We start from the raw sequence: 12,164 nt of genomic DNA on the forward strand, positions 1-12,164 counted from the left end.
CCGCCGCTGATTGGCCGGCGGGAGTCACGTGCCAGGGCGGGGGGCGGGGGTGAGGCCGGCCTGCAGTACCTCCGCCGGGCGTCCGGCTGCAGGGCTGTTCTAAAAACTCCCCCAGCAGGCAAAGTCCAGGCGTGGAGATCTCCCTGCCAGAGTGCTGCCGCCAGGGCGCGTGGCTTCACGCACCGCTCTGGGAGAGGTAGTTTGGGTTTGCAATTTTGTCCAGGGTTAGCATTATTAATGAACCCCTCCCTCTCCAAGTGCCCCCATCCCGCCTTGCCTCGCGGTGACCCGAATCCGTCTTGGCCCTACACTCTCGGCCCTAGACTCGGTGGGCAAGGGGCGGGACTGACAGAAGGGAAGGTGACCCCCAGTCGGGTATAGGGCACTGGGTCACCAGGAGTGCCCAGGCGGCTATAGGTCTCCAGGGGGGTTAGTGGATGGTGGGGAATCGGCCTGGCCCGGGATTCCGGATAGGTCTAAGAAACACCAAACCTGGGATTGGCCCCTCAGATCTGAGTTCGAAGACGGGAAGCCTCCATTCCCCCTGCTCAGCAGCTTCCCAGGTTGCAAGGCGCTGGCTCCAGCCCTCGACTTTATGTATTTATGCAAAATGTGCACCCGGCTAAGCTTCCCTTCTCCTGCGGACTCTCCTTTCAGATCTTTCTGTTTTCAGAGCAGCCTGCGGCGCCGCTACACTAATCCCAAGGACGTGGCGGGGCGGCCGGGGGAGGGGGAGGGGGGGACTGGAGAGCTCCACAGTCCAGCAGGACTTCTCCGCCAAGAGGGCTCTCCCTACAGCCTCAGCCTCCTCCCACACGCGGGGGAGGGGAAGGTGGCTGGCCCAGGTTTGGAGTCAGCGTCGGTGCCTGGAGGCCCTAGCGCAGGGGGCTGTGAGCCGGAGAGTCCCTCAGACAGGTCTAAAGGTTAATAGAGCAATCACAGGGCCCTATGACTGCGTAAAAATAACCCATCGATTACCGCAGCCTTCAGCTCCAGATAACAGCCGGCCGCTGGCTCTCACGCTTTCTGTTAACCGAACCCTCTCCCCCCGCCCCTGCCCCCTGCCCAGGACGCGTTTCTCTCCCTGGCGCAGACTTCTCATACCAGATTAGAGGGTCGTGAGGGGGTCGGGATGCCACCCAGCGTGAAACCTGTGCGGCTCCGAAGGAAGGGTAGGAGTGAGACCCGCTTCCGCAGTGGGTGATCGGATTGCCTGCCTGCGCGAGAGTCACCCCAGCGCCGAGGAGGAGGCTGGGACCCGGGGGCTGATGGAAGGAAACCCCCAAAGGAATCGCAGCCAACGCGTGGGGATTCTTAGGAAAATCCCAGAGGAAGGACTGAGCGCGGCTGCGCAGGGAAGTCTCTTTCCTGAGCTCTAGGTGCGGAGGTCCAGAGGGAGCTCCCTCTTGCTGGGGCTCCGGGCGCAGCGGCAGAAGGTTCTGCGCGCCCGGGGACGCACACCCCAATGTCGCAGCCCAAGCCGCTGCCCCGGAAGCTAAGGGCGGCGGGATTAGGGTCCCTTCTCCAGCTCCCCCAACTCCTCGCCAGCGCCTCTGCAAAATCTGGCGCTGCAGATCGCAGGCCTGAGGGGGTCTTGGGGGAAGGCAGATTCGCGAGGACACTCAGACCTGCACACTTTCAGACGCAGCGGAGGAGAAGGCGCTCGCTCCCTGCGCTGTTTGAAAAGGGCCCCCTCATCCTCATTGGGCGAGCAAGAGAGGCTCGAAGCCAAAGCCCTGCGTCTGGGGCCTGCAAGGCTTTCTCCCGAGAGCTGAAACTCTGTCTTTGGAAGAGCCGGTAGCTGCCCCGGCCCCTCTCTCTTCTCCGTGGAGATGTGTGGCTCCAGAGATGCCCAAGGTCTCAGAGCTGCAACTCTCAGGGGGCGAAAGGGGCTGACCCTGGGAACTAGGCGGTGAGATTTTCACTTTATTTTATTTAGCCACAAGCCAGGAGCTTGGGGCAGAGCATCTGTAGGAGCGGCCATCTGAGCGTCCTCACCTAAGCCAAGGACAAAGGCCGCTCCCAGAGATCTGCCAGTAGTGCAGCGTGGACCAAGGACCTAGAGCAGGGGTGCTGAGGTTGGCATTAGCTGCAGGGAGCCTCCCTTCGCTCTCCCCTCCGCCTTTAGTTTCTTGGAATTTCAGTCTCCTCCTCGGTACAGTGATGGGGGCACTACCAGGCCCTTCTCTACGTGGCCGGGGTTATGAGAATCCTGAAGAACTGAGCTTGCATTTTCTAAGCTATCGCTTGCGAGGAACCCCGTATTCACAGCAGCCACCCCTACTCCTGGCCAGACCCTTGACAGAGCTTCCCTCCCCCGCCCTCCCTTTCCCAATGGGCTGGAGCCTGGGAGCCTTGAAAGATTCCTTGGTTCCAGGAAGGCGCCCCGAGACAGAGAAAGTTCTGTTTCCTGTGGGGGTTTTCAGCACCCCGATTTTCTCCCCAAAGGGCTCAGCTCAAGGACAGTCCAGAGGGTGTTTGGCGAGCAGCCGGCTCCTTGGGGTGTTTCATTTTCCCTCGCCCCCTCCCGCCTTCCTTCATGGTCTCCTCCCTCCCCAGGGGAGGCAGGAGCCTCTTTGGCCGCCGCGTTGCCAGGAGCGGGGAGCATTTCAAGGCCTCGCTGGCTCGCCGGCCTGGAGGAGGTTTATCGGTAGGTTCCCAGGCTTCTCCCTCGTTCAGGAGGCCGCTGGGAGGGGGAGGGGGTGCTCTGAGGTTCGAGGTCTTAGGCTATTTTTAAGGAGGATGTTCCTCGGCTGCTGGGCTGGGATGTGGCCCAACCCCGCTCCCCGTTCTTTCTGCTTTTCGTTCCCATGCCCCACCGGGAAATTTTAATATTGTCAAAATCTCTGACCTCTTTTTACTAAGAGCCTGGGTCTAGTAAAGAGTAAAGTCGTGAGATTTGTAGACAAATAGAGAATTACTTAGATGTACTGTAAGCTTGAAAAAAAAAGTCCTCTCCAGGGCACAAGAATAAGTTGTGTTTCCTTGCTCCGCTAAGGCTCTGGGGACTTGAGCCAGTCCACACCCTCAGAAAGGCGCAGTGCAGGCTGGACATGGTGTACAGAGGAATCTGTACCCTGGTTTCTTGGAGTGGGGGGGAGTTAATAAACACAGAATTTACAGTGACACCAGCAAGAGTCTTCTCCCTCACAGTATTCCCCAGATTTCCTAACGGGACCTGGGCAGCTTGCTTTAAGTGCCACGTCAGGTGCCACATCCTCAAGTTCAGGCTGGTGAGGTCCTTGGGCGCCCGCCCGTAAGAATCAGCCTTGGCTCCCCCCACCCCCAGCCAAAACACACACACAAAAAAAAGGTTCCTTAAAAACACGTCCCCCAGAGTGTCATCATGGGGAACAAGAAGCCCAGGCAGAGCACCCCAGAGGGGACGACAGAAGTCACCTCTCTTCCTGGGTAACGAATTCCTTTGGAGATACAGACGCTTCTTTGCAGGCTTGTGAGCGAGGAGTCAAGTTCAGGCGAGCAAAGTGACCCGCGTTGAACGTAGGCGCGCTCCTGTCTCTGACTCCACAAACTTTGAATCCTCACAGGGGCACCATGGACCTCCTCCCTCTGAGACACTACCGCTCCTGGCCCACCTACCCTCCGTTCAACTCCCCCTAGGCGGAGCAGAGAGAGCCAAAGTGCTGAGCGAGGCCTGTGGGGCTGGTGAAAAAAAAAAAAAAAACCCAAAACAAACAGGGAACAAAATGTGACGCCCTGGACACGGGGAATTCTTTGTGGGAGCTGGGAGGCTCAGAGACCCTCGCCTCTTCCTCTTCGCCAGGGGAACCTAGCTCAGCATCCCCAGAAGCGCCCATCAGCCCTCCCTGTCCTGGCCGGCTATTTGGAGAAGGCAGAAATGCGTTTTTAATTCTCTAGCTTTAAAAAAACACGCTAATCTGCGTTGCAAAGAGGAGCCAGGCTCTTACTCACAGAAGTCCACAAATGCTTCCCGCTGTTTCCGGCCCTGAGGACCAGCGTTTTTGGCACACCTCCTCATATTTATAGTCATTTCCAGATTACAGAACACGCTCAGATTCCATTTTCTCGAGGAAACAACATCATCGCTAAAGGGAGAGAGAGGTGTTACCGTCCTCATCCAAACAGAACTCCAACTCAGAGCCCCAGACAGGAAAAGACTCTTGCCCAGGTGACAACTGCTGGGACTCTTGACAATACGTCCGGACTCTCGATTCCTGAGTCTTAGTTCTTTTTTTCCATTCTACTTAATATCGAGTTCCTATAATGAAACACTTTTTAAATCCTCGTCTGCCTTTCAGATACTCCTAAAGTTTCTTTAAGGAGTACGCCTGGCATTTAAACATTAAAATGGGTTTAAAAATAAAACAGGTTGTTCTCATAATCTATGAGCTTGTGGGAAAGAAAAGCAAAAAGGAGTTTCCACGTTTTCGTTAAGTTCGGGAAGGATGCCAGAGGCTTTTAAACGGGGAGGGCAAGTCAAGCGCCTCAGGTTCCGAGGCAGCAGAGGCCAGAACAGAAACCTAGTCCGCACCCACCTGAAGTCCAGGAATTCAGAGTGTCTCTGGCCCCTTGCCCTGCTGCCCTGCTGACTACGGCTCATATACCCCTCTTACTCCTCCTGGCATGGCTCCCTCTCCCTCTCCTCATCGAAGATCCTCCAACAAACAGCAACTGGGAGTTTCTAGCACCCACTGCCCACTGTCCACTGGGGCATACACTCCGGGCATGAAGCTGCCACCTTGGGAATCATCTTAGTGGTGTGGGCCCCAATTATTTCACTTGGGGGCTCTCCCTTCCATGTCCCCTGGTTGCAATGCTAAAGGTGCCCAGTCCTGAGAAAGAGCGTGACAAATGTTCTTGGAATATATAAAATGCTCATTTGCACTCTAGCTGGTTTTGCCCACTGGTTAAAGCATCAGCCTATGGAGTGAAGGGTCCTGGGTTCGATTCTGGTCAAGGGGAATGTACCTCGGTTGCAGGCTCCCTGCCCTGGTTGGGGTCATGCAGGAGGCAACCAATTAATGTGTCTCTCACATTGGTGTTTCTCTCTGTCTCTCCCTTGCCCTCCCACTCTCTCTAAAAATCAATGGGAAAAAATATCCCATTAAAATGTTATTTTGCTTTATTCCTAGGCCTTAAGTTCTTTGGCTGGTTATACACATTTATCTGTGGTTGGTTACACACATCTCCTCCCCCCTCCCCCAAGGTAAGCTCTATGAGGTCAGCCACCAAGCTGGCACCTAGTAGATGCTCAATAAATGTATGCTGAGTGGTTGACATTACAAAAGGTATTGCTAATAGCACCTGTCAGGGTTGGAGAGAGTTGGAGAATGGAACATCCCCTCAACAGGAAATCTGTTGCTGGGTGCACAATAGATGCCTAGCAACACCACCATTTCTCAAAGTAGGATGCTGGGGCCCAGGAGAGATACCAGAAAGTGTCCTAGTCTGTGTCAGTTCAGTCACTTGGCCAGCTTGCAAACCTCCCACCTAAATTGTGGCTATCCCTAAGGGAACCATGGAGCCCTGGGCTCTGTAGGAAGAAGGATATTTTCTCCACTGCTTTTCAGAGAGAGTGAAAGGGAGAGGGGAGGAGGAGAGAGAAACATGGATTTGAGAGAGACACCTGGATTGGATACCTCCTGCAGGTATCCCCACCAAGGGCCAGAGCTAACCTGAAACCCAGGCATGTACCTTCAGTGAGCAGTCTGATGCTCTAACCACTGAACAACATCATCCAGGGCCCAGTGCGCAGGGTTTTAGAAGTCATGTTCAGTGAATCTGGTTTGGCACCCAGGCAGTGGCAATCAGCGAGGGAGGCCGAAGGGCTCCTTGGGGACAAAGACTGACAAAAGTCGCAAAGTGCACAGTCTTCCCTGGCATGGAGGGCCCAGACCCACTAATCCTGAAAAGATGGAGGGCCCCAGTCAGACACCAGGACCAAAAACACTAGGGGGATGGCAAAGGAAAGAGACAGAAAGGAGAGAAAAGAGGAAGACCGAGGAAGACAGGCAGAGAGGAAGCCAGAGAAAATACCTGGGAGCCACGGAGAGTGAGATAGGCCTGAGAATACCAGGGAGAGACAGGACTCATTTGTTCGCTCATTCATTCATTCATTCATTCTATATTTATTGAACACTTACGGTGAGATTCAGCAAGGAGGAAAAAGAACAAAGGCTGCCGCGGGCAGCTAATATTCTACAAGAGGAAGATGAACGGTAAGTAATTCTAATATATAGTAGTAAATGGTGGAGTCTTATGGGGAAAAAATAAATAAAATAAAACATCAGGCAAGGGCAGGCAGAGAGAGAGGGCAGAGAGGAACCTCGGGCCCAGAGAAAGAAGACGAGATAAAAGCCAAGAGACCTAGAGACTGAAATAGAGAATCTAGACCCCAAGAGAGGGGAAAGCAAGAGAGAGAAATGGGAAGTAAGGGCCTGGGCCGGATCGGAGTAGAGGGCACCGGACAAGGGCGTGATGGACCCGGAGTCCAGGGCTCCCCTGCCAGGCTCCTGGGGAGGGCAGGGATCGCGATGGGGACACTGGCAGTTGGAGCTCGGCCAGTCTCCTGACTCCACGTGCATATTGTGTAGGCGGAGGGGGGCCTTGTGGGGCCACCAGGGACGTGGCATTCCCAGCGTCTGTCTACTCGCCGCTTCCGCACCCGCCGCCACCGCCCCATCGGCCTCGGCACCCTTCCCCTGGCCGCGGAGCCGGAGCCGAGGTGACCTGGCGCTGGAGAAGCCGCCCAGGCAGGCGCCGAGACTTGACGCAGCCAAGTGGGAGACAGGAAAATGTCACGGAAGCGCGAAGCCCAAGTGCGAAAACAGCGTCTCTCGCTGAAAGCAGGGACCGCAGGGAGGGCGGGGGGGGGCGTCGGCGGAGCAGCGGAAAGACAAGGAATGGACAGTAACATCGCCTCAAATGCCCCCCTCCCCCTTTACAGCAGGGGCCCTAGAGAGTGGGCTGCCTTTTCCCTAACACCCATCGGCTTGAAGGTAGTTCTTGTTTGGAAATAATTAGTTTCTTGCAACAGTAGAGAGAGGAGGAAGGAGGCACGATGCTTCCCATGGCTAAGCCTATCTATTTCGGTGAATAAAAAAGACTGGAAGATCCCTGGCATTGCATTTCTTCTGAGCTCTTTTCAACTTTTTAAAAAAATATTTTTTTTTTTATTGATTTCAGAGAGGAAGGGAGAGGGAGAGAGATAGAAGCATCTATGATGAGACAGAATCATTGACCAGCTGCCTCCTGCACGCCCGCCCCATACTGGGGATCGCCTGCACCAAGGCGTGTGGCCTGACCAGGAGTCAAACAGGGGCGTCCTGGTTCATAGGTCCACGACCACTCAGTTGGGCCTCTATTTTTCACTTTTCTCTTCAATCCCCGTATATACCTGTGTTTGGTTGAAAACCTTTACAATCTGCTTCCTTCCGCAGCCCCAGTCCCTCTTCAGCTAAATGCTACTGAACAGCAAATCGTCAAACGGCAAGAACTGTAGAAGAAAAACCAAGAAGCCAAGGGTCTGAGGAGATGGAATAATCAGCACCTAGATGATGGGAGCTGGCAGGATTTCCCTATGAAGGTGCAGAGCTAGCCCCAGGGGTGTGGGCTAACTTTGTTCTGTCCTTCCTCCCCCATCTCATCCCCCCTCAGCTCAGGGGCTGGCCTTTCCCCCGTGAGAGGCAGAATCTCCCCTCACCCACGAAGCCCAGTTCCAGTAGCCCAGAGTGGGCTCTCAAGGATGGAGTGGAGAGCTCAGAGAAGAGAGTATAAGACAACGCCTTATCAGTGAAGAATGATCATTTTTTCAATCACCAAGTGAGAAATGTGTCTGCTCCACTTTAAAAGCCCTGAATTCTCATCCCTCTCTCAGCTTTTTTCTCTTCTCTTCTCTTCTCTCTCTCTCTCTCTCTCTCTCTCTCTCTCTCTCTCTCTCTCTCTCTCTCCTCTCTTCCACTTCCACTTAGCATTTTTGTCAGGTGTCTTTAAACTCTGCAGTTTTATTCATAATGGCCCCAAACTGCGAACCACACATATGATCCTCAACAGGAAAATGGGAAACCAGATGAGGTACATCCATAAAGGAGAACACTAATCAGGAACGAAAAAGAAAGAACAACCAATACACCCAACAACATGAATGAATCTCAAATGCACTATGCTGCATGCAAGAGGCCAGACTCAAAATTCTAAAGGAACCAGGTATATGACATTTTCATGTAGGGACAGTAAACAGATCAGTGGTTGCTGGTGCAAAGGGTTAGGGACGAGGCAGTTGCACAGAGAGGAGAGGAAATTTTGTGAAATATTGGAACTATTCCCTGTTTTGCTTGTGATGGTGGTTACACCATTTGTGTATTTGTCAAAACTCATAGAACTGTACATGAAAAAGGATGAATTTACTGAATGTAAATTTCACCTCCATAAGTCAGACTTCTGAAAAAGCAGGGGGGAAAGAAAGTATGGCTGGGGCAAGATAAAAGCCTCAGTCAGTTCTCTCTCTCTCTCTCTCTCTCTCTCTCTCTCTCTCTCTCTCTCTCTCTCTCTCTCTCTCTCTCCACACACACACACACACACACACACACACACACACGCCCATCCCCAGTCTTTAGGGAGACTCCACATCCCTGGTACATGTTTGACTCCCACCTAAAATACTTCAGAAGAATGATTTATCTACAAAATAAATCTTTGCATCACTTTAAAAAGGATCCAGCTCAGCCAGCGTGGCTCAGTGGTTGAGCATCGACCTATGAACCAGAAGGTCATGGCTTTGATCCCTGGCTGGGGCATATGCCCAGGCTGCAGGCTTGATCCTCAGTGTGGAACTTGCAGGAGGCAGCTGACCAATGATTCTCTCTCATCATTGATATATCTCTCTCTTTCTCTCTCTCTCTCTCCCTTCCACTCTGAAATCAATAAAAATATTAAGAAATTTTAAAAAAGGATCCAGTTTCCAAGGTTCATCTTCTACATGGTCTGCAGGAATGGTTGCAGCAGATAACCCTGGATATAGCTCAGTGTAAATTCGATGCACACACATTCATATTTCACAGCGGCTGCAGGTAGGGAAGGTGGCATCTGAGGGAGGATTTTTCAGTTTCTCATCCTGAAAGTCCTAAAGCCAAGCAGCAGGCTCTAGAGATTGCTAAATCACTTTCTTTCTTTTTTTAAAAATTTTATTTAAAAAATATATTCTTATTGATTTCAGAGAGGAAGGGAGAGGAAGAAAGAGATATAAACAGCAATGATGAGAGAGAATCACCAATCAGCTGCCTCCTACATGGCCCACACTGGGGAGGGAGCCCCGTAGCCTGGGGCATGTGCCCTGACCTGGAATCAAACCGTGACCTTCTGGTTCATAGGTTGATGTTCCATGAACCATGGAACTGAGCCATGCTGGCCAGCCAGCCAGCCGGGCCTTTGCTAAGTCACTTTCAACAATGCTGCCACTCACTAAGCAATCTGCTGGTGGCGGTTGGAGAATAGGAGACCCAGCTGGCCAGAACCCAGTCAGTCAGGGGAGACTGGTTTTTGTCTAGCTGGTCCCAGGAGGCAAGAGTAAGCCAAGGGCTGACTCTGAAGGAATGAGTTTGCCCCTGAGAGTAGGACTGTATATCTGAATGGACTAAGGGAAAAGCATTTGGTGAAGCATTGCCTTTCCTGTATGAGGTCTTATTCACATCAGTTCTGCAGAAGTTGTTCTTTAGCTCTGATTTTTACAACAATTTACACATTACCCAGCTGTAGCTTGTGATGTAGATGAATGGTAACTGGAAGAAAGTGTGCACTGGTACACTTCGTACCTGCATTTACAAAAATCATAATCTAGTAGCATCACGGAGAGCCCAAAAGACATTGACTCCTGGGCTACAGGATGGCTTTGCTACCTTCCTCTTCCGCTCAATAAAAACGGCGTGTGTGTGTGTGTGTGTGTGTGTGTGTGTGTGTGTGTGTGAGAGAGAGAGAGAGAGAGAGAGAGAGAGAGAGAGAGAAAGAGAGATTGTGTATGTGATCATTTCTACTCCTGCCCAGAGGTGTTGATATCATTGTTTCTAACTCCAGTCAAACCAGTGCGGTAATAGAGGAAAAATTAATGTTAACAGACACCCAATGGTCAGCAGTTTTTTCTCACCTTCTTCACTTGGACTAAAAAAAAAATTTAAAAAAATCCAAACTAATAAAACATCACCACCACCACCAACAACAAAAAGACCCCCCACAAAATATTGTGTTTCCTGTTAGGAACAAAGCAAACAGTTTGGTTTTGTCAATTTCCTAATACTCTCACCCCCTCCTAGGAGAGCTTGCTAATGAAGCAGTGGAAGAACCAAAAGGTGAGAAGGGAAGAAGGGAAGGGAAGAAGTGAATCCATACCGGGAGAGCTTGGTGGAACAGCAGCGTTAGGGGTGGGGATGGAAAACACTGGGGCCCACCATAGATCTGACCTTACCCCCTGGGTGGCTTTGGGTAAATCAAAGCCAGGGAGGCCAGCCGGTCTCCTTCTTTTGAAATGAAATGAAATCGGATACCATGCTCTGAGAATTCTTCCAGCCTCCAAATCCTCTGGACCTGAATGATTTGAATTCCCTTCTAAGTGTTGCAATTCATATAGTAAACGTTTATTGAATGCTTACTACCTACGTGCCAGGCACCATGCAAACTTTGGAGATACAAGGATGAACACACGTTTCTACCTTTAAACTGTTCGGACCAAGGAGGAAGAGTCCTGACAACAAGTGCTGGGGCAGATTAAGTGCACGAAAAGAAATCATGTTAATTCCTTGGGCTGACATCCTCCCTCGGATGCCACCCCCAACCCCACACACACTCTTTTGCCGCATTTACTATTCTCTGGATCTCATCGCCCGCGCACGCACACGCGCGGTGACCAGACTTGGGGCAGGAAATGTAGATTTCATGCACTGACAGGCACACCCGCAACCTACAACATGCACACATGCATATGGGTCCTGGGTCCTGCAGAATACCCATATGGCTGCGCTAGGGCTGAGAGTCACAGATGTCCAGTGACCTCAGGCATGTTCAGCCTCCCGCTCTGCCTCCCAGTTTCTCCACCTGCGGAATGTTCGGGTGGTGCTCAGTCGGTTCTAAGCTCCCTTGCGGATCTTCAATTACAAATGAACGGATCCTTGAAAAAGACACTAGATTCAGAGGTGCAAGGAAGTCAAATCTTTGTGGATAGAGAAATGCTGTCTGGGAGCCACAAGGGTCTATGGGGGGAGGGGGGCTTACATACAGGGGGCCCGGCCGCCTGGTGCACCCGGGCGGGCGTCTCCCCGGGGCCGGCTCTCCCGCGGAGGCCACCGGCTCCCGAGCCCCGCGCGCCCGGCCCCGCGCCGCCGCCCGCCGGGTGATGGATGGCCGCGGAGCCGGCGGCCTGTCAGGCCTTATTGATGAGGTGCGCGCCGACGGCCGCCGCGTAACCCGAGGCGGCGGGAGGCGAGCGCGGGGAGGCGGGCGGGCGGGCGCAGACTCGGCGGCGCTCGGGGTCAGCCCCGGCCGGCCGCCCCCGCCCCTGCGGCGCGCCCGGGCCCCGGCTCGGCTCCCGGAGGGGGTGGCGGGCGCGGAAGCGCGTCCGGGGCCAGGAGCCCCGTGCGCGGCCCCGCTTCCTCCCCGCAGGCGCCTCGCTCCCGCCCCCGGCTCCTCGGCGCCCGCGCCCCTGCCCCTGCGGCGGCCGCGGCCTGGCCCCGGAGACCCCCTACCGCTCGCCCGCGCCCGCAGCTCGGCTCTTACCGGGGCGCCAGGGCCGTACCAGCGTCCAGGCCGCGGCGACCGCCCGCGCTCCCCCGGGGAGACAGGGCCACCCCCGCGGGTCGGGGCGCGCGCGCCCTTGAGGCGGGACTCAGCCGCCGCTCACGTAGCCGGCGGCTGAGTCTCCAAGACCTTTGGAGGAGAGCAATCAGGGCGCAGGTGAATGCTCCACTGGAGCTCATCCGAATTTTAAAATAGCAATCGATAAGCTAAGTAGGTCAATAAAAGTGAATGCACCCACATGGAAAGAAGGGAAGTTTGCAGCGTGTCTTCCCCTCCCCCCCAATTTTTACGGTTTTCATTTCCGCATGGAGCGAGAATTCTTTCAGAATAGCGAAGACACTTGCTCTGTTTGAAAAGAGAGGATCGAGCTGAGCTCCTCCTACACCTGCCCTCTGGCTTTC

At 53.6% G+C, this 12,164-nt stretch overlaps 1 protein-coding gene across 1 annotated transcript; it reads left to right on the plus strand.

The window, feature by feature from the left end:
- The first annotated feature begins 11,221 nt into the window (after positions 1-11,221).
- On the plus strand, positions 11,222-11,881 carry LOC118711821 (transcription initiation factor TFIID subunit 4-like). Its single transcript, XM_036425210.1, has one exon. The coding sequence runs from the start codon at positions 11,222-11,224 to the stop codon at positions 11,879-11,881; it is 660 nt and encodes a 219-aa protein (XP_036281103.1).
- Positions 11,882-12,164: the final 283 nt, after the last annotated feature.

Source organism: Pipistrellus kuhlii, unplaced genomic scaffold, assembly GCF_014108245.1.
Source record: "Pipistrellus kuhlii isolate mPipKuh1 unplaced genomic scaffold, mPipKuh1.p scaffold_m20_p_8, whole genome shotgun sequence".
Classification (NCBI taxonomy): Eukaryota; Metazoa; Chordata; class Mammalia; order Chiroptera; family Vespertilionidae; genus Pipistrellus; species Pipistrellus kuhlii.